Source organism: Meriones unguiculatus, chromosome 2 (assembly GCF_030254825.1).
Source record: "Meriones unguiculatus strain TT.TT164.6M chromosome 2, Bangor_MerUng_6.1, whole genome shotgun sequence".
NCBI lineage: Eukaryota > Metazoa > Chordata > Mammalia > Rodentia > Muridae > Meriones > Meriones unguiculatus.
In genome coordinates this window covers 141,287,905-141,312,256 of record NC_083350.1, presented here as the reverse complement: position 1 = coordinate 141,312,256, position 24,352 = coordinate 141,287,905, and the positions used below count along the sequence as shown (strand labels likewise).

General features: G+C 45.0%; 1 protein-coding gene across 13 annotated transcripts in view; it reads left to right on the top strand.

Annotated features, from left to right (window-relative positions):
• The window catches only part of Pex5l (peroxisomal biogenesis factor 5 like), a 198,882-nt gene extending 182,742 nt beyond the window's left edge, over positions 1-16,140 (top strand). For all 13 annotated transcript variants that reach the window (XM_060378207.1, XM_060378211.1, XM_060378209.1 and 10 more), the window contains 7 exons: positions 2,985-3,101; positions 4,628-4,771; positions 5,630-5,700; positions 7,568-7,765; positions 8,823-8,988; positions 9,371-9,528; positions 10,901-16,140. In XM_060378207.1, coding sequence (XP_060234190.1) covers positions 2,985-3,101; positions 4,628-4,771; positions 5,630-5,700; positions 7,568-7,765; positions 8,823-8,988; positions 9,371-9,528; positions 10,901-11,105 — 1,059 coding nt within the window. In that variant the 3' untranslated portion in view covers positions 11,106-16,140. The remainder of the gene's footprint in view (positions 1-2,984; positions 3,102-4,627; positions 4,772-5,629; positions 5,701-7,567; positions 7,766-8,822; positions 8,989-9,370; positions 9,529-10,900) is intronic.
• Positions 16,141-24,352: the final 8,212 nt, after the last annotated feature.

Here is a 24,352-nt window from a genome sequence, read left to right as displayed (position 1 = left end):
TTCCGGGTATGGAAGCCCTTTATCTTCCATTTGGATTATAGAGTGCTTCAAATCCCAAGGACTCTGGAGAGGAGTGTGTAGATGACTTTCTAATGATATAAAGACACTGACCTCTCAATTGGCCAGGTGGAGAGATGGGAGTCAGCAAACCGTTATAAGATTCTCTTGGAGGGCTCTTTTTTCCCACAGACTGAACCTGCATCTTTGAGAAGCTGTTAAACAGTCCCCTCATATTTTCTTCAGACTTCTCAGTATTTCATCATAATCAGGCTTAACAGGACTTAGAAAGAAGAGAAAGCAATTTATTTGGGGGTTTTGTTGTTATACTTTACCGATTAATTACAAAATCCAAACATTCACTGGGAAACAAGATGGCAGGGCCAGGAGGACACTGTGTCTGAGGAGCAGGACAGCAGTGTGGGCACAGCAACCAGGAGACTGAACTCTGGGACCTAAAACACCTAAATCACCTGTGATTGCCAGGTGAGAGGAAATCTATGGTGTGGAAATCAATTCAGACTGACCTCAGGTCACCCAGTCAAAAGGTCCTGGGGACCAGCGGGCACACAGCCACCGGCCCAAATCAGAGCACACAGCCTCCGGAGGTGCCCTCAGCCTTGAAGTCCTTGCTAGAGCAATAAGACAATTGAAGGAGATCAAGGAGATACAAAGGAAGACCATTAAAGGACCATTAAAAAAAAAAAGCCAAACATTCTTAGCACATAAAATTCAGGAAATACAAAGTTTGGAGCAAGAACCTCTCCCCTCCATTGGACTCTCCTTCTCTTGGCTAACACACTAGTGTGCTTCCTCTTGTTACCCAGGGCTGCTGCTGTTTGAGATTCTCCTGTTTGTACACTCAGTGTCTACTAGGAAGACACGTTTAAAAGAAATTTTTCTTTTCTTCCCCCACCATAGCCTGTATGCTGGTGGTCATTCACTTTGCTTCTAGCATCTCAGACATATTGTCAGTCTGCCTGCTGCTTCCATGAGGAAAGGCCTCCGAAAGCCATAACCCATTTCTGTGGTAGCAATGAATGTTACAGAACTGACACAGAGGACATGAAGTAACCACATTGGCTGACCTTTATACCCTAAATGCTTGGGTCCAAAATAAATAGGGTTGTGTTAATCATTCAGGCAACTCTGAAGAAGAATCCTGGAGTCGGGTTGATACTGCCCAGGCATACCAGCCGGGTGAAAAAGAGGTTGCCGTCAGCAAGGGTGATGATGGTTTAGCAATTCACTGGACTTATGATTCTGGATCCATTTGAGATGTGGAGGGGAAAAGCCCAGATCTCAGCTCCAGACGGAGGTGCCCAGAATACCTCCAACTGCTTCATACTGTTTAAAGAAAACAAAATTATCTCCAAGCATCTAGAAAGTGACATTGCTGGGACATAAAATCCAGGTGCTAGGGAAAGAGAATATTTCTGTTGCTAACAGCCATGGGGCCCAGAGTGGGGCCCAGAGTGGTTCCCAGAAGTTCAGCATCTGTTTCCCTGCCAGTGGTAATCAGGATTCCAGCTAGTGCACCCCTCTTCCCTTACTCGTGATTCTGAGGTGAAATCAGTATGCTAGGAAGTTACCAGGATGTGTGCGTCAGCATCTGTCAAGCCAAAACCCACAGTCCCTCCATTTTTCTCTACCCCGGAGACATACCACTCTCACTTCAATGGCTCCTAAGTCCTTTGAGAGACTCACTTCTTCCTACTTACTCTGTCCCCCTAAAGTGCTCTCTTCAGGCTTAATAACATTGAAACGAACCAGGGGCAGCTCCCACGGAGAGGTCTACCTCTGTTGAGTAGCCCCACAAAGTAAGAGGATGGAGGACCGGGCTTCCCTGACAGGACACGAATAGGGAAACAATATATACTGACCTACAGTTGCCCTGCCACAGAAAGGATGAAGGTGCATTGCCAAGCATGAGGTCCTCCCCTCCTGCACCAAAGGGCAAAGCTTGATATAAGTAGGTGATCCTGGCCTTTGAGGCCAAGTATGAGTCCCTCCCTGGGGCAATAAACACAGGCTCACTTTCCTCCTGATATGGTGCTTGGCACAGGATAAGGTCAATTCTCCTGGTTTGTACCCAGGATCCAGCCAGCCCAAAAGAGCTGTTCCAGTTCTTTATGTTTCAGGTGCAACTCAGGGCCAGGCCTCCCTTCTTAAAATGCATCTGAACCCGTCCTTAAGTGAAGAGATAGGTCAATTTAATATTTAACTTCATTTAGCGTCACAATGGTATGTAAGTGGCGTCCATTCAATACGAACTGTCCATATGCAGTAGGGTCCCCTCCTCATGCTGGGCAGCACTCTCCAGTCCAGCACACAACCACAAGAGTAAACGCTCAGTACTCCGCAGTGGGCTGTGTCGTTAAGGCACGGTGCTCATAGGTTAGGTTCGCTAATTCATTAGTGTCTGTTTAGAATGTCTTCAACTCGCTGTGGGTTTATTTGGTGATAACTCCATCAGGAACTGAGGAGCAGCTTCAGTGGGTGGCTAGCTGATTTGTTGGTATAGATGATGTTAGTGGCTATTTTTCTGCTGGAGAAAAATCACAGCTGGGGCTGGGAATGCCGCTCAATTGGTAAAGTGCTTGCCTAGACTGTAGAAAGCCCTGGGTTTGACCCCTGGCACTACATAAACCTTGTGTCCTGCACACAGGTAATCTCAACCCTCGAATGTTGGGTGTGGGAGGATCAAAAATTCAAACACAGCCTTAGTTACGTAGCAAGTTTGAGGCCAGCCTGGAGTACATGAGACCCTGTCTCAAAGAAACAAACAAAAGGTCAGAGATGATCCACATCGGGCCCTGGGTACCCTGCAGAAGATCCCCCTCCCCCGCTGCTGAGTGTCATCTACCTGAATCCTCCTCTTCCTCCTCCCATTTGAGCAGTGAGGCAAGCTGTATCTCTGAGAATAAACCACAGGTAAGCACAGCGTGATTTTCAGTCCACCTCCCTGTATTTTTCCTGTTTCTTAGTCAGATACGGAGTTCTGGGACAAGATGCAGGCCGAATGGGAAGAAATGGCTCGGAGAAACTGGATATCTGAGAACCAGGAGACTCAGAACCAAGTCACCGTCTCGGCCAGTGAGAAGGTAACAGTCTGTCCTCTAACGCCGACAAGTGTCCTCAGACTCCTCAGATCATATGTTATGCGGCAGCCACTAACCACTTTGTGAAAAGCCTAAGAATTGAAGGCAGCTTGGTGTCACTGTGACCTAGAAGGAACTGTGATGGATGGAAACCGGTAACTCTGGTGCTTGGGGGCAGCTGCCCTGGAATGAAGTGTCCCTGTTCATGACTGTGCCCACAGTTTGCCACCTGAGCAAAACCTGCCCTGTGGTCAGGTACAGAACTTTGAGAGCGGGTCGTACAAGAACGGGGCTAACCCCGCAATGGCTCATCACCTGTCCTGCTCATATAAAACACAGCGGGTGATTCAGAGGCTCAGGTTGTATCTCATGGTGGTATCATACCAATGTTCTCCGTACAACCGGGCCAAGCCCAAAGGGTTATCCAAAGATATTCCCCTGATAAGAGCCCTGGAAAATAGGAAGGTACAGTGAACCACCAGCCAGATTGCCCATTAAGGTCCAACTGCTTTGAGATCTCTTCCTTTAAAAACGGTGTTTTTAATTTAAAATTTAATTTAATTATAAATAATCTGGAATGACTACAAGTACTCTCAACAACAGAAATAGATGTTTCTTACACAGAAAAGAAAATCAAACATAAAAATATACATGCGAATATACATACACTTGAGAACACATAGACACAGATGTGCACAAACAAACACATACATGTACATCTATACACACGTGTTTATCAATAAAAGTTTACATCACGGTTTAGTAAAATCATCAACAGGTGTGTTTGTATCACTCAAATTAAAAGGATTTTATGACAAATTGTGCCAGTAAATGAGCAACAAATAATATTCTCAAATATTACAAGAGATATTTGAACTCCAAAGCAAAACAGCTACATACATAGAGAAGGTCTAAAAGCAGCACATGGCCTTTCTCTAAAGCATCCTCTCTAGAGTCAAGCAGGGCATAGGGAACAAATGCAAACAAAACAGGAAGCAGGAAGTTTTCACTGTAGTTTCATTTTAAAACAATAACTTTTAAGACTGTGGTTTCTTTCGCAGCTCAGGCTAGGCTAGAGCTTCCTATGTAGCCCAGGCTGACCTCAAAACACGGGGTGACCCTCCTGCCTGTCTCCATTGTTCAGAATTCCAGGTATGAGCCATCATATCACTCTCAATTTTTTAAGTGACCAAAATGCCCATCAACAGGATTGATTTAACACATCCATATAAACCTCTGTATTGTCAGAGATTAACCCCAGTCCAAAACTCTGCAGAGGGCCTAAGGTCCAACACTGTGCATCAGCCTTCTGTCTAAGTTGCATATGCATAGAAAAATACTAGATGAGTGTTGGCAAATTTTGTGTTAAATTTTTACAACTGAAAAAAAAATCTGTATTTCTAAAAGATGTATTATCAGTAGGGGCACCTGTATTCCCCAATGAGGCAACACGTTGTTCAGAGATGTGCTAGATGTAAAAATGGAGGAAGGCATTGACAGGTTGCGTCATGGCCTCTTCTGTGTCCCAGGGATATTACTTCCACACTGAAAACCCCTTCAAAGACTGGCCTGGAGCGTTTGAAGAAGGCTTAAAAAGGCTGAAGGAAGGAGACCTGCCTGTCACCATCCTGTTCATGGAAGCAGCAATTCTTCAGGACCCTGGAGATGCTGAGGTAGCATGCCCACTCTGTCAGACTGGGGTAGTGCCTGTAGACCAACGGATCAGAGGAGACAGGTTGCTGCAGGGCACAGCTTCATCAAGGTTTATAAAGAGATTCACCCAGCTTGGGCTAATCTTGTTCAAAAGCTGTATATCACCTGTTTTCTAACCGAGCTCCTAATCTTCGAGATCCAGAGCCCCTAGAGTTAAAACACTGAGGACAGGAAACACAAACAAAAAGCCTGGCATGGTAGTGTACACCTTTGATCCCAACACTGAGGATGGAACAGAGGCAGGCAGAGCTCTGTGAGTTCAAGGCCAGCTGGTCTACCTAGAGAGGTCTATGCCAGCCAGGGCTTCCTAATGAAACGATATGGCCTTAAAAAAAAAAATGACATACATGAGGCTCAGCCCATGTCTTGGGGGGAAGGAAAATGGCTTTTGTCTGGGTCTCAGGTCACACCATATATCATCCTTGATTTACTCATCCAGCGTTTACGGGACATCTACTGTAGCCTCAGGACTGCAGGAAGTCCTGGCACAAAATGTTGAAGTGTTTGGGGAAATGTCCAGTAGTTAAGAAGACACCTTTGTGGTGCCTCTGGAGAGATGAGTACATAAAGCAGGGAAACACAGTGGAGTACAGCCGGCAGTGAGTGGCTGGTCCTCCCTCCAGGGAGCTTCCCCGTGATCAGGCTTACTCCCCACATGGGATCGCAGCTAAACTAACTAAAATAGCAAGCAGCCTGCTTCCTTTTGCAATGTCAACAGTCTGCTTCATGTTTGCTTATTTGTTTGTTTGTCTTCTTGTGTTGATTTGGTTGGGTTTTTTGTTTGCTTGGTTGGTTTTTTGTTTTGTTCTGTTTTCCAGGCATGGCAGTTTCTTGGGATAACCCAGGCAGAGAATGAAAACGAGCAAGCAGCCATTGTCGCCCTCCAGAGGTAGATGAAGTTAAGTGCAAATTTGCGGGCTTGGGGGACAGGTGAAACTTTGCCTTTGCGCTCTTCCTGAAGTGTGTTGAAAAGAATTTGTCCAAGGCATATGCTGGGGTGTCAAATACCTCCCATTCATACATAGCTCTGATGGGGAAATTTCCCCCAAACCATTAAGAAGAATTTTCCCCAATACTTCGTATTTTCCCAAATACATATCAGCTCTTGTTCACTAGAACCAAAAAAAGTCTGTGTTAAGAGCAATCCGAAGTCAGACTCACTGAATCAATAAACCTTTCAATGCTCTAACCTTTTACAACTCTCAAACGTTTTCTTCAGGAAAAAAAAAAAAAAGGTGCTCAAATTACTGACTGCAGGTGGAGCTGATGTTGGAGGGAGGTAGGGAGGGGCAGAGCATGAGTGTAGATTCCCCCACTTACCTGAGGCGATCCCTCATTTAAACCCTGTAATAAAACAGTTTCCATCAAACATACTTGCGCTCTTCATGCCTTTCTTACAAGTACTGACAACACAATGCCATAGGAAGTGAATATAAACATGCACATATGCTTAACATATTACATATAACTGTGCATGTTCTGGATGTGTATAACCTATGTGTATGTATGTAAGTTCTAGAACACCAGGATCTTAGAACGTTAGAATCCTAGGTACTTGGAGTTTGAGGGTTTTATGTTCCCAGAACCCTACATCTCAAGATTTGGTTGCTATCTTGCAGTATAAGTTAACTGTGGTGTTGTGTCTTCCTTGAGAGCCATTCCCTGTAGCTGAGAGATACTGGGGATGAGAAAGGGCCAAGGCCTCAAACATCATGTGCATCAGAGACAGGACCTAAACCTCCATCCCATGCTGCAAGACCTGGAGCACTCTGAGTCAGTTGTTCCTACTCCTGCATGCCAAGACACGCTGGGATTATTTCTTAAGATGCCTTAGACACTCCCAGAAATCGTGATAGGCTTTGTCAGGACTGAGGAGCCAAGCGTCATTAGCGTTAGCAGATCCAAAGGGATGCACACTCAGAGTTTGCGGCTGAGTTTCTGAGGCTCTGGGCACTTGCTTCTCCACGCCTTAGCCAGGTCCTCCTGGTGTCCCCATCATCTGCAGGCTGTCAGACCCTCCCACCCCAGGTCCTGCTGCAGCCCCTGGTGCTTGAATGTATGTAGTGCAAAGTTCTGGTTTTGCACTTTTAAGTTTGGAAAGTCCTGTTAGAGGCCAGTAGAAGGGAATTCAGGGGACAGTGATAGCCTGCATTCGTAGTATAGAACCAAAAATAATACCTTCTCTTTTGCAAAACATTGTTCAGCCTTTCATCTCTGTACATCAAAATTTTGCTCAAGTCCAATTTAAGGGAGTTAAGATAGCACAGCCAAATTTAAGTGATGTTCTCTTTATACTACATAGCATCCAGATGTCCTATGGCTTTAGAAAAGTTTATTAGCAAAACCAGAACTGGAAAATGGGCCCAGCGTTTAACAGTGCTGAATGCTGTTGCAGAGGACCCTGATTCAGTTCCCAGAACCCACGTGATAGCTCACAACCATTTATAACCGCATTTCCAGGGGATACAGTGCGCTCTTCTGTATTCGATGGGCACCAGGATCAAACATGGTACACAGATATGGATGCAAGCAAAACACTCACATACATAAAATAAGTGTTTTAAAAAAAACAAAATCACAAATCCAGATGTCCCAGGGATTTTTTTTTAACCTCTTTAGGAAACATCTTTGATCTGGGTTTTCATTTGGAGAGATAAAGAACTTTTCAGTGACTTAATATAAATAAATTTAACTTATGCAATTCTTAATTAATAAATGTTTGAAGGCTTGCATAAACTGTTCCTCCTTCTCTCGAGGTGCCTGGAATTGCAACCCAACAACCTGAAAGCTCTGATGGCCTTGGCTGTGAGCTACACCAATACCGGCCATCAGCAAGATGCCTGCGAGTCTCTGAAGAACTGGATCAAGCAGAACCCAAAGTACAAGTACCTTGTGAAAAACAAGAAAAGCTCTCCAGGCCTCACTCGGAGGATGTCTAAGTCCCCAGTTGACAGGTGGCCCTCATTCTATGTAGGATTCTTCTACCACTGTGACAAAAATGCCTGAAATAAGGGGAAATAACGCCTATTAAGGGGAAAGGTTTATTTTAGCTCACATTTTTAAACGGTTAAACAATGGCCAGTTGGCCCTATTGTTTTTAGAACTGTGGGAGGAACAATACATCGACGTAAAAGCACACGGCTGAGAAACTGGCTTGCCTCATGTGACTGGGAAGCACGGGGACTGTCAAGGTTCCCCTACCTCCTTCAAGCCCTGCTTCTGTGGCCTGACTTCCTTCCATCAGCCCCACTCTACAAAGCTTCAACCACCTTTTCTAGTGTTGTGCTTTGGGCTGGGGGGGACACACATCTAAACCACTGAAGATGTTCTTTAGATGCAATGACCAGCGTTATGGCCATTCATAGATATTTACCAAATACTGTATTTCAAAGCCAGGTGCTTTGGAATTAATGCCAGAACTCTGAGAACTAGGGTTGCATAAACCTAAGTCTTCTGTTAGAGAAAGTCTGTTCTCTAAAATTTTAGCAATCAACCCCAATGCTAACTCCTTCTCACTGAATCCTGGGTGAGCTCAGCTTCAAGGACCAAACCACGGCAAGCACAGGGTCAGCAGTGCTCTCCCCATGAGAACCTTAACATGGCTTATATATGTGTTTTATTGCATGTTCATGACAATTGACTGTGTTGTTTTTATAGTTCAGTATTGATAGTTCTCTCATTAAGCTAAGATAGATATGCATTTATTTTTTTTTAATTTTTTATGCATAATCATTTTGCCTGGGCACCATGCGGGTGCTGGGAACCAAACCCAGGTCTTCCACAAGAGCAATAAGGACTCGCTTAGCCACTGAGCTATCACTCCAGGCCTGAACTATTTTAAGGAAAACTTTTCAGCCTGGAGTGGCTTAGCAGTTAAGAGTTCTCATCCCAAGGCCCCAAGCTCAGTTCTCAGCAGCCGTATCAAATACTGCACAACCATCTATGACTCCAGCTCCCGGGGCTCCTGGGGCTCCGGCTTCCTAGGCACTGAATCAGATTCTTCTTTCACAGCTCTGTTCTGGAAGGAGTGAAGGAACTATACCTGGAAGCTGCCCACCAAAACGGCGACCTGATCGACCCAGACCTGCAGACTGGTCTCGGAGTCCTATTCCACCTGAGTGGGGAGTTCAACAGAGCAATTGATGCATTTAACGCTGCCTTAACTGTTCGGCCAGAGGTAAGGAATCCCAGCACAGCAAAAACATCCTGGGAATGGGGAGGTGGGGTTGTAACAAACAAGCTTTCCTGGGCAATCCTCTGTACGTTCCTTTCGCATTTTCCCTCTGCCAATGGTGATTTCAAAGTACAGATGAGATACCATACCAAAATCCCTAAAATGGAAAGGCTAATTAGAAGATAGCAAATGACCACGGCTCTTTGAGGAATAGAAAGCCTTTTCACCACGGTAACCAGGGAGAATTTTTTAATAATTTAACCCATTACAGACCCTGTTCATGAGCGCCAAAAAGGCATTCAGCCATCTTGCTTCATCTGCAGAGGGTTGTGGGAGCACTACCAAGTTGCTCCTGAGTATGAAAGAGCTCTGGTCTTTGTCATAGGATTACTCATTGTGGAACCGTCTTGGAGCAACCTTGGCAAATGGAGACCGCAGCGAGGAAGCTGTAGAGGCCTACACAAGAGCACTGGAGATTCAGCCAGGTTTCATCCGGTCCAGATACAACCTGGGGATCAGCTGCATCAATCTGGGTGCCTACAGGTGAAGTATGCCTAGGTTCAGACACACTACAGGGGGACCCAACACCCATGTAATTCTGTGTCAACTGTGAATAGTCCAACCTTTAATTTTTCCATTGAAGGAAAAAGGAACCTTGGACAAGAATAAAGCCAAGGGGACCTGGTAAAACAGCCTTGGAAGGCTCCAAGGCAAAACAAAATGAAAAAATACCCTTGTTCTAAGCCTGATGTACAGAGAGAATTAGTTGGGAAGTTTATTGTTTAGACTGCAGTAAAGTTGGGAAGGGGATTTTTTAAATGATGAGTTATTTAAAATGTCCTGGCATAGTCATGGGTCCAAAAAGCTGCACTGCCATTGAGGAGCCTTGTAGCTCAGCTGGTCCCACCCCAGTCTCAGGGTCCCTTTATACTTACACAAATGATAAAGCCTTTGGATAACATGAGTTTTATCTATCAGAAAGTAGATTAGAGCATTTGAAAAGATTCCTTGGAAAGCAATAAAGCCTTGCATATCAACAGAAATAGCGTGCTTTGCAAGAAAATCATGGCTTGACTAGACCAAAGTGTGCCGAGAAAGAATAATAGCGCCGCATTATGCTTTGGAAAAAATCATTGAACATCTTCCTTCCTTAGAAGCCTTTTCCTTCTGCCTTTGAATTCTGTCTGTTGGGCTATCTCACATGCAGTCTCAAGGCATGAGCAATGAGGTGGTGAGCAATGAGGAGGTGAAAGTAGAAAGGTCAAATGCTGACCAGGTGTTGTAATGAAAATCCTTTGCCTTACCAGCCCCAGGCTCCCCAGACCACACTTTGAGAACTATTGATCTTAACCGGAAGAGCTTCTACATAAATTAGCTCCAGGGCACTTCACAGCGAAATCCGAAAATGCCTTCTCCTATCCCAATTATTCACTTAGGGACTGAACCTCAGCGAAGAAATTTGCCTCAGGCTCAACAGCTGGGCTGAAGCCCAGGTGGTAGATTAATGAAATCCAGTCCCTTAATTCTATCCCTACTAGGCAAATCTAGACTGCTTTGCTTGGGGAGGGATCTTTTTTTTTTCTCTTAAAGACAGGTTACACAGATCTCTTCTGCACACAGGTCACATTTCCATGTCATTCCTGGAGCAGGGGAGATGCATCAGCTCAGCAGTATTGGCCCCCTCCTCTATACTCCCAAAGTAAAACTGGCCATTGTTTTCTCTTTCTGGCCTGCCATATTTAACAATAGCTGTTCATAAGAAAATAGCTAGAGAACCAACTGGAAAGTCGTGCCCAGGGAGCCCACTAGCTCTGGGGAGGCCTAGAGCTCCACACAGGAACACCGTAATCTGTTTATTTAGTATGCTGACTCTAGACTTCACGGCATTTTAAGACGTGCCTTTCTCCCCTTTTAGAGAAGCTGTCAGCAACTTTCTCACCGCCCTCAGTTTGCAAAGGAAGAGCAGGAACCAGCAACAAGTCCCTCACCCTGCCATCTCGGGAAACATCTGGGCTGCCCTCAGGATCGCACTGTCGTTGATGGACCAGCCAGAACTCTTCCAGGCAGCCAACCTCGGTGACCTGGATGTTCTCCTGAGAGCTTTCAACTTGGATCCTTGAAGGAAGAGGAAAAAAAAATAAAGAATAATAAGCCCTCATCTGTGTGATTATACTAAAAAGGGACAAAACTATTTTATTATGAATTTCCAAAAAAAAAAAATTTTTTTTAAGGATAAAGCAGAGAGTCAAAGGCCATGGTCATATAACCCAAGGGAATTGATTCTTACAGACAATACCCAGCCTCTGTTCAGACCCAAAAGCACAAAGTCAGGTTCGAGAGAAGAAATGAGATTCTCAGGACAAATCGAGATCAGGTAACTGCACTCTTCCAGGTTGCAAGCAGACTTTGAGTTGTGCTATCCTCGTCACAGCTGATGGCACATCTGACAGGTGTTCATGGACATAGCAAGACAATTTGTCTGCAGTCAGTGAACTCAGGCTGCCTCTAAGCTGTCTCCCTTTTTGCAAGACTGACCAGTAGTTTGGGCCATTGGCACATGCACACGAACACCCTGACTAAAGGCAGGCGTTGCTCCCCTCCTCCCGTTTCAACTTTTACTGTAAGCCTTTGTTTCCAGAGAGAGAGAGAGCTTTGCTGGCAAAAGCAGTTTTTGCACTAGAAGTTTTTGCTGTTCCCAATGAAATCCTTTCTAGGATTGTACATAAGCACTTTAATATCTTATTTATGCCTTGCCGGGCTTCTGCCTTGCTGCTCCAGTTTCTAACTTGGGGGTTGGGGGGAGGGGCGGTGAAAGACTTGAGAACTCAGACTTGTTAGCTCAATGGACCAAATAAAAAATTCTAAGACTAGTTTTTCTTAGCGTAGGGTTTTTGAAGGTGTGTTGGCATAGAATGTAGGTATGTTAAACCCGGCTTTGGGGTTTTTTGTTTGTTTGTTTGTTTGCCTGCTTTCTGGGACTCTATGGATCTCAGTAGGAAGCAAAATTCGGACTCTGCAGAAGGAAGCTTGGTGATTCTGCAGTTTCTAGTGAGTTTGTGTTAACTTGTTTTCATATCCTGTTTTTGTGGCTTCCTAACTGCCTTGCACAATTATATATGTTTTAAACTGTTACTATTTTAAATGGTATTTCTTAAGTGTGATAAATACATTTTTCCTAAAGCTGATATGTTTCCTGAGTCCCATAGTAACCCATACTGTCCACCTCCTCACACTGTGAGGGACAGAAGGCCACGTTTGTAACCAAGCTACACAGCTCTTCTCTGAAAGAGGCCCTCACAGCTTCCTCCCTATTTTAAACACTCAGCAGGAACCAGGCCTTCTCATTGGCTGAGACATTTTACTTAATCGTTGACCTTCCACATATTTGTTTGGATTACTTTGAGGGTATTTGGAGCTTGGTGGTTATTTCAAAAGATGTGTTTATAAAGAATTGGGGGGGAAATGTTGGTGGAACACTAAGCAAAACCCCATTTTCCTCAGCTCTGATTCTAGCAGATGCCCTACTTTTCACTTTGCGCCCTTCCTGCCTCCAGGGTATTCCTTAAAGTAGTCTGATCCCAACTTTTTCATGTGCATTGCTTAGTAATAACTCATTCCACTAACAATTGTAGTTACCACAAACTATATTTTGGGTCAAAGCAGATTACCTGACTGGAGAATCATCTACTACTGATGAGAAAGGTACCCAGAGGTTAACTGAACTCTCCTCTCACTGTGGAGTGCCCTAGATTGGGAGAGGCCTGAAGTACACAGGTGACTACAAGCCCTGGGACTTAGCTACCACACAAGCTTCCTGGCTTACCAGGTCAAGGCTGTGAGGGCACGGGAGGGGGCACGGGAGTGCCACCAACTTTGCTCCCTATAGCCGGACACAGAGCCATTAGAGCATCCGCTCCTGGGCACGGAGACAACGCATGTGCTTTCTAATAATAGTCTGGGCAGCAAAGAAGAGCTCAAATGTATTTTGAAGAGCAGAATTTTCTAGACTGTTAGATTGGGAAGGCCTCTTTGGGCCAAGCACTGCCTGGCTTGGACGCTGCTGATGGTGTAGCGGTTATTTCTCCTCCCCCCTCTTCACTGTCACCTGACCACCTGATGTGAGACCCTTCCGAGCCTGTGCACAAAGAGTTAGAGCAGACTTCATGACCCTTCTGCTCTTGATGCTCCCCCAGGCCCTCGGATAGTGGCCCACCACATCCTCAGCCTTGTCACCACGTCACTCTAGAGCTCAGTCACAGCCTGACTAGTACAAAGGTGGGCGGTTTGAATTCATTTGATTGTTGCTCGGTAGTGTCAACTCTCGTGGCCCAAGTTTATCTTGTCATTGGAATGCCAAGCAACTTCAAACCCCAGGAAGTTATTTTCGGGGGCAGTTGACAGTTTTCCGTTTCGCCATTGTGTAACAGTCTGTAGGACATTAGCTGGGCCTTTATGCACTCCTTCAGTTATGTTCATCACAATCAAGATTTTTATTGGCTACCGTCTGTCAGGAAGTTCCAAATTATTGCCTAAGAGGAAAAGAGCTGCGATTTTCAGTGTTATCATAACAATACTAAGTAAACACCAATAAAAAGTAAAAGTTAGAAAAAAGCCGCAGCAGACACTACACAGTGAGGCTTCGGGCTCTTCCGTCTCACACAGTGTCCGCATCTTCTTTCTATATGCTTTTAAAACCCAGAACCATTGGGAGCTTTTCATCTTTATGGCAAGAAATTGCCTTTTCTCTTTCCATTTGGAAGAGTAAGGGCATTCTTTTGAGGCCCTGGGGAGTAGCCTGGGGATGCTATTCATTCATATAATGGCCACTCAGTGGCTTCCAGGGACTGATTTTGCCAGTGATTTGGATGAAAATGCAGAGAGAAACATTTGAAACTGCTGAGTTTCAAAATGTTACAAGTTCTGATAGGACAGCTCTTCTATGCAAAGAAAAGGCATCATAAAGGGGACCTGGGGATAATAGCTCAATGGGTACGGTGCACCCAGGACCACATAGACTGACCATGGTGGCGTACACCCATCATCCCAGCACTTGGGAAGTGGAAGCAGGAAGATCAGGAGGGCGAGGTTGTTCTGGGTTGTAAGAGACCCTTTAGAGATGAGGAGTAATGGACCTTCTCACTGAGTCAGTCTCAGTGAGTCTTCGTTTCTCTGCACTTCACCCTGACATCCCTCCCAATGACCCACTAGAAATTTAATAGCTAACAATGAAGTGCACTTTCTCAGCCAGTCTGATTTCTGCCAGAACGGGGTAGGAATGTCCAGAAAACACTCACTCTCCAACTTTATACACCATTGTCATTTATCTTGACACTTAGATATTAGATCAATTTCCAAATTCTTTTATAGAGAAATCATTCTGGAATATTCCCACCATGAAGGCAAGATTTGACTGTGATTGTAGGTTCATCTCACAGTTCCCAAACCTCTTAACATAAAGTCTATCTTTTCTCCTGGGGAAACCAGAGAAAAGAGGATGACCATTCCTCATTTGTCTTGGAATTGCTTTCGCAAGGATGAATTGCACTTCCATGAGTGGTGTGGTGATGGTAATGATTTTCCCCTACCCTGATGTGCTTCTAGAAGCATTGTAGGTACCAGGTGTTAGGAATATGTGTGCGCCATCTTTCTGAGACCTCTTATTTTGGAAATGAGTACACGGGCAACAACCCACGACTTCAACCTTGTAACATAGCTTCAAACTGGTTCCCTGTGCAAATGTCCCTGCCCTACTCATCTCACTATTTATAGGACTGGCTGAATTAAGCTGTTTTGAACTAAGAAGTAGATACATATATTTTTAAAGAGTGTTCCTAGATCAACTCTGGCATAAAGTTTGTAGAAAGGCAATTTTTTTTTTAAAAAAAAAAAAAAGCAAGACATATAACCTCAGGTACAAAACTATTGCATGCATCAGTACTTAAGATCTGCCTATGACTATTAACCAAAGCATGCAAGATAACTTCACTGAATGTAAACTGGCCCATTCACCCCATGCATGACTGGTGTCGTAGGCTAGCTTGTGTGGTCACTCTTCTCGACAAGCAAGCACTTCCTAATGTCGTCCCAATCTTTTCTGTTTGCTTTTTCCATCCCATCCTGTAGAAGGTTGGCCTGCTATCACGTTGGCATTGACCAGTGCTCACAGGTCAGTTCATACACTGTGACCACCAGGCCCACCCTCTGAGAGACCCAGATACAGACGTGGGTCCTTTAAAACCCACTTGAGGCTCAACAGAGCTGAAACTGACAAGGCCGCACAATTGTCCCCACACGAGAAGCTCTGAGCTCTGAACTCTTAATAATGTACTTCGAGTTTTCTTTTCGGAAAGTTTAGGGGAAAATAGAAAACATTTGGCATTCTAAATTATGTAGGAAGGTTAAAGTGATGTCATGCGCGTGAAGATCGCCCTGAGGCAGAGCGGACATGGGCCCCTCATTTCTCACTGGGATGGTTTGTCACAGGGTAGAGTGGAGAATATTGTTCAACAGCAAAGGTCAGTGTCCCTCTCTCTCAAGAAACTAGATTTGACCGACCTGACACTCATATGCAGAGGTAGGAGATGGATTTTGTAGCCAGTGGAAATGCCTTTTCTCTGTCTTTTTCTGTAACCCTGTTTTACAAAAGGGCCAGGAAAGGAGAGATTAAAGCTCGGTTCAGAGGGCCTGACGCTGAGAGCAGCACTCCAGTGGTACAGTGCTTACCTCCCATGCACAAAGCTCTGGATTTGATCCCACACAGCATTCAAGTGGGCACCATGACACACATCTGTAATCCCGGCAAGTGGGAGGTGGAGACAGAAAGATTAAGAACCCAAGGTCCTTCTCGGCCATACAGAATTCAAGGCCAGCCTGTGCTGTGTAAGACACTGTCTCAAAAAGAAAAGAAAAGAAAAAGACCGTTAGGTCATGTGAAGAACAGCTTTCGTAGTGACCCTTACCCTCCCAGACAACCCCAGGAGTCTAAACTACCCTTTCCCTACGTACGGAAAGACCCTGTTGTAGAGACAGTCGACAATTAGAGGAAAGCAATATTAGTTTCTCGCACGCACTACACGGACATGCTGCAGTTCCTGCAGAAATACCAAATAAGGTAATAGCGCCCCGACCTCCAGGCCTCCCGAACAAGAGAAGGAATAGCCCAGTGTCCCTTAGTGAGATGTAAGAATGGTCCTGCAATACTTCACTGAAAATGATAATAAGCTGAAAAAGAACAGGGAAGGCATTCTTAGCTAAACTGTACAATGTGCATCTTTGGCTTTGGCTTTGGCTCTTCTTTGAATTTATGGGAGAGGGAAATGGCATGCACACAGTAGATAACTTGGATAGCTGCCATCTGAACTGTGCCATGTGATCAGTGTGTTCATGGCCTGCTATGTTAGCCTCAGTGAAAAGACATACCACAAGCCTAATTTATCAAATTCTTTTCTTTTCCATATAGCATCTGACCCAAACCGTCCTCAATTTTCATTACCCAAATTTGTTTACATTAGTTGAAAAAAAAATAATTGATTAATTCAGTAAACTTTTTACAAGCTACAAGAAGCATTTACTATTTAGAAACATTTCTATCTATTTTGTATATCTGTGAATACTGCATATCTGATCTAACCTAAGAATTGTGTTTCAAGAAAAGTGCCATGATGCTCCCTTATTGTGCTCAATGTTTAAAATCTTGGGATGTCAACGTCAAGCTGAAATAGGTAGCAGAAAAACTTAACTTTAAATGTTTACACTGAATTTCTAAATATCAACCCCCGAATTAAGCGATCAGTAGTCAATTATTGGCAACGGAAGGCTTGAACATATTGGCATTTTATGAGACATTTCTGTGGCATGGTGAATGACATGGCGCCTACTCTGCTGTGTAGTAAGCCTTCATTGTAGTTGTTCTCTGCATTGCCTTCTGAAATAAGACTATTACAAACATAGCCACGTATCCTACTGAAGTGATCATTCACTCAAATGACTTATAACTGGCAATGTGCTGAGCTTAGGGTTCTGTGTTTATACTTTATTAAAGGCACGCCTTCCTTTTTCACATGATTAACCTGCATTCACATTTGCGCACTTTGAAACTATGTTTCCAAATAAACTTTGTCTGTGGCTTCATGGTCTTTTCAGGACTCCCTCAAGATTTGAGGATTTGGGGATCAGACCACTTTAAGTCAAATAGAAACCAATTACTACTGACTTAAGAAAAAGTCCTTTTGTTGAGTGTCACTACATATAATTTTGCATGAATTATCTGGAAAGCAGGAATGCATTTGTAGATAAAGAATAAACCTTGAAAACCATTTTCCTTTGTTAAATTTTTAAGACTAAACTATTAACCTGAAATTGAAATTTGTGATCTTTTTAGAATAAAAGCATTAAAATGGGTGTCACTTCAGAGTCTTTCTTGGAAGGGGATCAGTCAGATAATAAATAATTGGAACACTGACTACAAGCAAGCTTCATTCTAGTGTAAGACACACCTAGACTATAATAGTAAGAAGCTGTGGGCTGGGGAGCCGCTCAGGAGCAAGAGTGAGGTCGAGATGTGTCCAAACCCCCAGAAATCTCATCCTGAGATCTCAGCAGGAATAAGACTGCTCCCTCCCTATCCCGGGCCTGCATGCCCCAGCACACATAGCCCCACGCCACCAGCAGGGACCCTGTGCCACACCCACTTGCACCCAGCTGAGCTCCCCTCACCCAAGTGCAGCTCCTCGCACAATGAGCAAGGGGGGGGGGCAGAAACAGGGTGGCAAGAAATGGTGCACACCAAGTGTGGGAGTGAGGCAGTGAGGTATTATGAAAGGACTAGGGTCCTTATTTCCATGGAGTCAGAAAATAGAGACGTGTGGGCTCAGATTCTAACCAAGAACCAGCCAAATGGAGTTTGGGGACAATATTCCTGGAAGAATCAACAGCTAATGAACAGCAGCAAGGTGGGAATGAGCTTGGCATGCACGCAGGAGGGAGACTGAGGTGGCAAGGGCTAGAAGCAGGGAGATTTCAGGAGATGCCAGTGAGGGTGAGGGATCCAGGGAGACCTTCTCAGAGCAGGGCAAAAGGCAGAGTTGAAGCCTGAAGCCCTGTTTCCAACCCTGAAGCCAGTTTCCAAAAGGAAGTCCTCCCAGCCTGCTCAGGTGGACAGTGAAGGTAGTCAGAGAGGGCCAAGAAGGACACTCACGCCTTCTCTTTACTGCTTTTTCTGGATCTCACTCAGCCTTGGTGTCCTCCATTCCTTCCTCCAAGATGTCAAGTTGTACATTCCCCCCCACCACTTCACTATTAAGTAATACAGCACACAAATATGTCACCCAGTGGGGAATGGAGCTTTACTCCCAACTCAGACCAATTTGATGCCTTTTCTCTTTGTTAATTGATGAATTCTTTTAGTTTACATCCTGGTCAAAACTTCCCCTCTCTCCTCTTTGCCCCGTCCCTCCCTCTCACCTCCCATCTCTTGCCCCTACTCCCCTTCCCTTTCTTCTCAGAGAAGGGGAGACCTCCCATGGGTATCAACTCACCTTGGCATATTGAGTAGGACTGAGCCCATCTTCTACTGAGGCTAGACAAGGCTGTGCAATTAGGGGAAAGGGACCCAAAGACAGGCAACAGAGTCCGACAGCCCCTGCTCCTGCTGTTAGAGGTCCCACATGAGGACCAAGCTGTACATGTTACATATGTTGGGGGAGGGGTCCTAGATCCATCCCATGATGTTGGTGTGCTTGCACAGAGGAAGCCAGCATAACCACCAGCTGAGAGGCTTCACCCAGCAGCCGATGGAAACAGAAGCGGAGACCCACAGCCAAATATTAGGCGGAGCTTGGGGAATCTTACAGAAGAGGAAGGAGAGGTCAAGGACACCACAGGAAAACCCACAGAATCAAGTATCCTGGGCCCACAGGGGCTCACAGAGACTGAACTTGATGCTGTTTTAAAGGTTTCCTACCTCCACTTTTTAAACATCAGCCATACTTCCTGTTATTCCAGAAAGAGCAGCTCCTCTCCACGAGCATTTAAAATCAGCCAAACGTGTGAAGCATCCTTCACGATTTTATTTGTGTGCGTACATGTTCCTGTGTGTATGCATGGAGGTGGGTGGTGCATGTGGAGGCCGTGGGTCAACCTTGGGTGACTTTCTTTCCATGTAAAATCCCACTGTTTGTGTGTGTGACGTGTGTGTATGTGTGTGTGTGGTGTATGTGTGGTGTCTGTGTGTTTGTCTGTGTGGTGTGTGTCTCTGTGTGAGGGGGGGTGTGGTGTGGTGTGTATGTGCTCACCTGCAGAGGCCAGCAGAGCAGGAATGACAGAAAAGCATTCTTATCCCTGAGCCTTTTTTTTTTTTTTTTTTTTTTTGAGACAGGGTCTCTCTCTCTGAGCCTGGAGTTCACCAATTCAGCAAGACTCTCTGGTCACTGTGTCCAGGTTTCTGCTTGTCTCTGCCTCCTCAGCACTAGATCATAAGTAAACGCCGCACTTGGCTTTTTATGTAGGTGCTGGGAATCTGAATTTAGATCCTCATGCTTGTGTGGAAAGCATTTTCCTGACTGAGCCATCACTCTAGCCCCCCTTTATCCTTTTTTTTTTTTCGTTTTTATTCACTTTACACCCTGGTTGTAGCCCTTTCCCCCTTCCCTTCCCAGTTCCACCCACCTTCCCTCCCCTTTTCCCTTTGCCTCTTCCTCAGAAAGGGGGCGCTCCCTTTCCCATCCACCCAACCTCATCAAGTTGCATCAAGACTGAGTGTGTTCTCTTCCCCTGTGGGAAGGCAGTCTTGTAAGGGGAGCAGAAAGCTAGCAAGTGGGTCCATGTTCAATGCAGGCTCCGCTTCCCTTTCTAGAGAACCCACAGGAAGCCTAAGCTGCCCGTCTGCTGCACCTTTGTGGGGGGCCTAGATACAAACTGAAGAAGATATCAGAAGATGGAAAGATGTCCCTCTTTATTCTTTACAGGTCTCCCTAAACCATGCAGAAAGCAGCTGCAAGTTTGTCTGTTATTATGTTATCATCATCATCATCATCATTTAGTACTAGTACTAGTTCTAATTTTACATTCCACAAAAAAACACTGCTTCCTGGCTGGTTTGGTTTCATCTGTTTCAAGGGTTTTGTTTTGTTTTAGAGTGGTTTGGGTTTGCATTGGGTTTTGGTTTTGCTGTTTTGTTTTTGTTTTCCATGCTGAGGATTCAACCCAGAGTTTTGCACATGCCAGGCAAGGACTTCATGACTGAAATGCCGTAGCCCCTGGCAATCATATCCATGCACCTTCATTTGGGGAAATGATGGCTAATTCTAGTGTTCTTTGTAGAACTAAACTACGTAACAGGTGCCAAATTTGAATTTACTCACCTGAGCTCAGATGGGTAGAGATGGACTCTTGCCATACAACTGGCTGAAACCTGCTTGGGCCAGTAGGTGCTTCTACTTTCCCTTTTGACCCAAGGGACACGTGTCCCCTCTCTCCCCACTGTTGATTTCACCCACTCCATAGTTGATTATTGCAAATGGAAGAGGAGTAAACTGTGGCTCCTTGAGAAAAGGTCTCCTGGAGTCAAAGCTAACTTAAAAAGGCAGAGCTGACTCTCAGATCTGCCAACCCACCTCAGGGAAAAAGAGGCTGAAAAGAAACAGCCAAGGCAATAACTAAAATCTGCTTTCAACAAAAAAATGGAAAATCAAGATCATACAGATAGAGTGATTCATGCCTGTCATCCCAACACTCGAGAGGGCTGTGGGCTTGAGGCCAGCCTGGGCCCCACAGTCAGGCCCTGTCTCAAGAGGGGGTAAGGAGCGAAGGCATTATACAACAACTGTCACCCCATTGATCACCAAAGCTGCACATTGAACTGTCCCCAAACAGAAAAATGTCACTTTTTCATCAAGGGTGTAGAAGTCCTCGTGTTCCCCTGCTACAACTCCAAACGTGCTCTCAAAAAAAGAGGGAAAACATCTTCTTGGCATAATATAAATTTATAAAATCTGACCCCATAAAAATGATGGCTGCAAAAGAAAGTTTATGGTGGCAAAAGTCTGAAACTGAGGACTCTGTCCTCATAAAATATTCAGAATTGGTACCAATTAAACTAGTTTCATTCAAACAGATAAAATACAGCAATTTTAAGTTAGTTCAACAGCACAAACATTTCACACCTTCTCTCTCTCCAAATCTCCAAGGCTTCTCCAGTCACTGTGTCTCACTCTGGGCTACAGGGCTTGGGCTTTGCTTCTATCTCAGAGAAAGGTAAAGCTGTGGACAGAGGGAGGCCCTGCCAGTGCTGGCTCTGCCTTCCTCCACGTCCCCATTTCTATGGCTCTGTCTGGCATGGGTGCCCATCCCACTCACCTGCTCCAGCAAATGGCACCTGCAAACCTTCCATCTCTTGTGCATCAGCCCCAAAAGTTGGGTTGCCATTTGCCCACCTCCTTCCTCACACTCAAAAGACGAACAACTTGTCCTGACCCTGTGTTATGTGTACCCACACACTCCTCTCCTGGGAGCAAAAATTCTGGTTTCCTGTATTAAAATGTACAGTTCCTCTCATCTCTCCTCTGTCCCTGCTCTCATATCATCCAGCCTAACCAAAAGACAGACCTAAACTTCAGTCCAATGGGTCACTGCTCTACTGAAGACCCTCAGTGCTCGCTACACTCTGCAGTCTCACAGTCCACCCCCAGGACAGCTGGCCCACCATGCTCACTCACGTCTCCAACCCTGTTGACCCTTTGTTCATTTTATGACAGAGCAAACATGCCACCACCGTGGGTGGGGAGGGCTCCACAGCAATTCCCCCCAAACACCCACCTGGATGGCTTCTCTTCTTGGAGGTCTTGGTTTAGACCTCATCTCAGGGGTGCCGCGCCATCCCTGGGTACCTTATTGATTAGAATCAGCTCCCGTACCCTGCTCTGTGCTCCCCTGTGCTTTCCACATGTAACACACTGTTACTGATTTTGAATATTGATTACCTGGTGTTGACAGGGAACTCATTCAAGGAGGGCTAGGAGCACATCCGCTATATTTACAGACATGGAGTAAACAAAACGACACAGAGACCATCGTAGATGTTTGTTTATTGTATGACAAGCCAGGATGCTCAGACTTAACAGGTGAGCTGAGGCTCCAGCAAAGTTTGTTTGGAAAGAAGTCATTAATTGTGGTGCGGTATGTGTTTTAAAAATACATTAGGCCAAAACAAGGGCTCAACCCCCACCCCCAAGCTTCCAAGGACCGTTTGGGCTAATGTGGTGAAGTAAGGCTGTCCTGAGTCCACCAAACTGTCATATGCTTTTCATACCCCACCTGAGGAATCATTGTGCTCACTGTACAGAGGACAAGATCAAGTCACTCAAGTCAAGAAGGGAAAGGGATCTGATGTTGATCCTATGTGCCCCATTCCTGACACTCTACCTCCCATTTTAAAATGATTGCCCCCGAGAAGACAAATTTCACCTTTTCTGACTGTTTTCTTACTATGGCTGAACAACTTTGAAAAGCTAAGCTAACAGCTCAACAGCATGTACTTGAATGCTGAGAAATCAGGCTCCCCAGCTAAGGCATGATGGGATGAAGCAGCAGCAGCTAGCTTGCAAGCATTTTTCTCTGAACCATAAATATCTCACCATGCCAACCACTTCCTGCCTCTCATTCCTTTCACCAAAACTATGTATGGCCTGGTGCTGAAGTCAGGTAGTGACTGGGATTCTCAAAATACATGGGCTCATTCTCTTAAAACCTTTGAACAGCAGAGGGATGAATAACGTACCCTGTGTGCTAAACAAAATAATATCCCCTATCCCAAAGACATCACCAACGTCCACATTCTAATACCTTACGAATGTGTTGTGTTGTCTGATACAACCAAAGGAACTTCATAGATGTGATCAAATTAAGGGCTTTTGTTTGCTTGCACAGCGTCTCTTGTAATCCACGCTGCCTGTATTGCCGAGGACTCTGAACTCCTGCTGATGCTCCTGGCTCCAGCTCCCAACTGTGGAGGTTACAGGGGTAGACTGAGGTTAAGGACTTTGAGGTGGGAATGGTCTGGATTATTAAAATGAATCAATCAACCCCTGCAGTCCTTACAGGAGGGAGGCAGGTGATGCACTCAGAGCAGATGGGAACATGCCTGAGATCAGAGCTCTCGGGATGCAGCCAGTTTAAAATGAACAACAAACAAATAAACAAATAAACGGAGACAGTTTTGGAAAGCACAGAAACAAATTCTTCCTGCCCTGTGGTTTTAGCCTCATAGGAGTGAGTGGCTGGTGTTGTTTTAAAGCAAGTTTGTGGCAGCGGGGAACTTGTACACAATAGAAACACCGCCTCAGATATCTTTAACCCCTGAGGTAATATATTCAGAAGGCCAGAGCAACAGAGGTCTCTGTGTAACTGTATATCCGAAAAGGAAAATCCAGATGTTAGCTTCCCAGAACCCCCACCATTCCAACCCTACTTCAAGGTGCTGAAATCTGGGGATGGGGACCAAGGCCGCCAGGTCCCATCAGCAAGCCATGACTCGAGTTCTCCGTTCTCCTGTGGCTTTTTTTTTTTTCAAATGAAAACAAAAGACAAAAACAAACGAGAGCCATAAATGGTCCTGAGTTTGTGAGAATAGCTTTTAATTTAAAACTATCAAAGCAATAAATTATCCATCTCTTTCCATCACAGGCATAGTCTCCCAAACACTTGAAGTAGTTTCCACACCAACCGTGACTAGTGCAAAATAAATAAATACCAAGTCTTCCAGCAACCAACAATAATGCTTCTGGGCAGGTGGGCATGGGGCCAAGCGGAGGAGCTGAGGTCCACACAGCTTTTCCACGTGCCCAGCTGTGAACAGACTACAGGACAAAGGGAGGGGAACCACAAGAGAATGTTGCCTGAAGTGAGAGCAGGACACATGTAAGATCTAAGTTGTTCAGTAGGCACATTAAGAACAGATGATAACGGAGTAAAATTAATTTTAATATTATATTACCATTACATTCAATCAATGTATCCCACATATTTGCAATCAATACGATGAGACAGTCATCCCGTTTGTTGAAACCTTCAAGTTTTAATGTGTGTTTTATGTATGCAGGATAATCTTAGTAGGGACTGGCTGAATCCCACCACACTGGTGGGTTGCAGAACGCCCACAAACTATAAGAATGATTTATTAGGTAGGTGTGCTGATTAGGTTTTGTTTGTTTGTTTGTTTGTTTTTGTTAATTTGACTCAGGCTAAGGTCATCTGAAAGCAGGATCCTCAATTGAGAAAATGCTTCCATTAAGATTAGCCTGTGGGTAAGCACATGGGGCATTTCCTTGATTAATGATTGATGTGGGAGGGCCCAGCTTACTGTGGGTAGTGC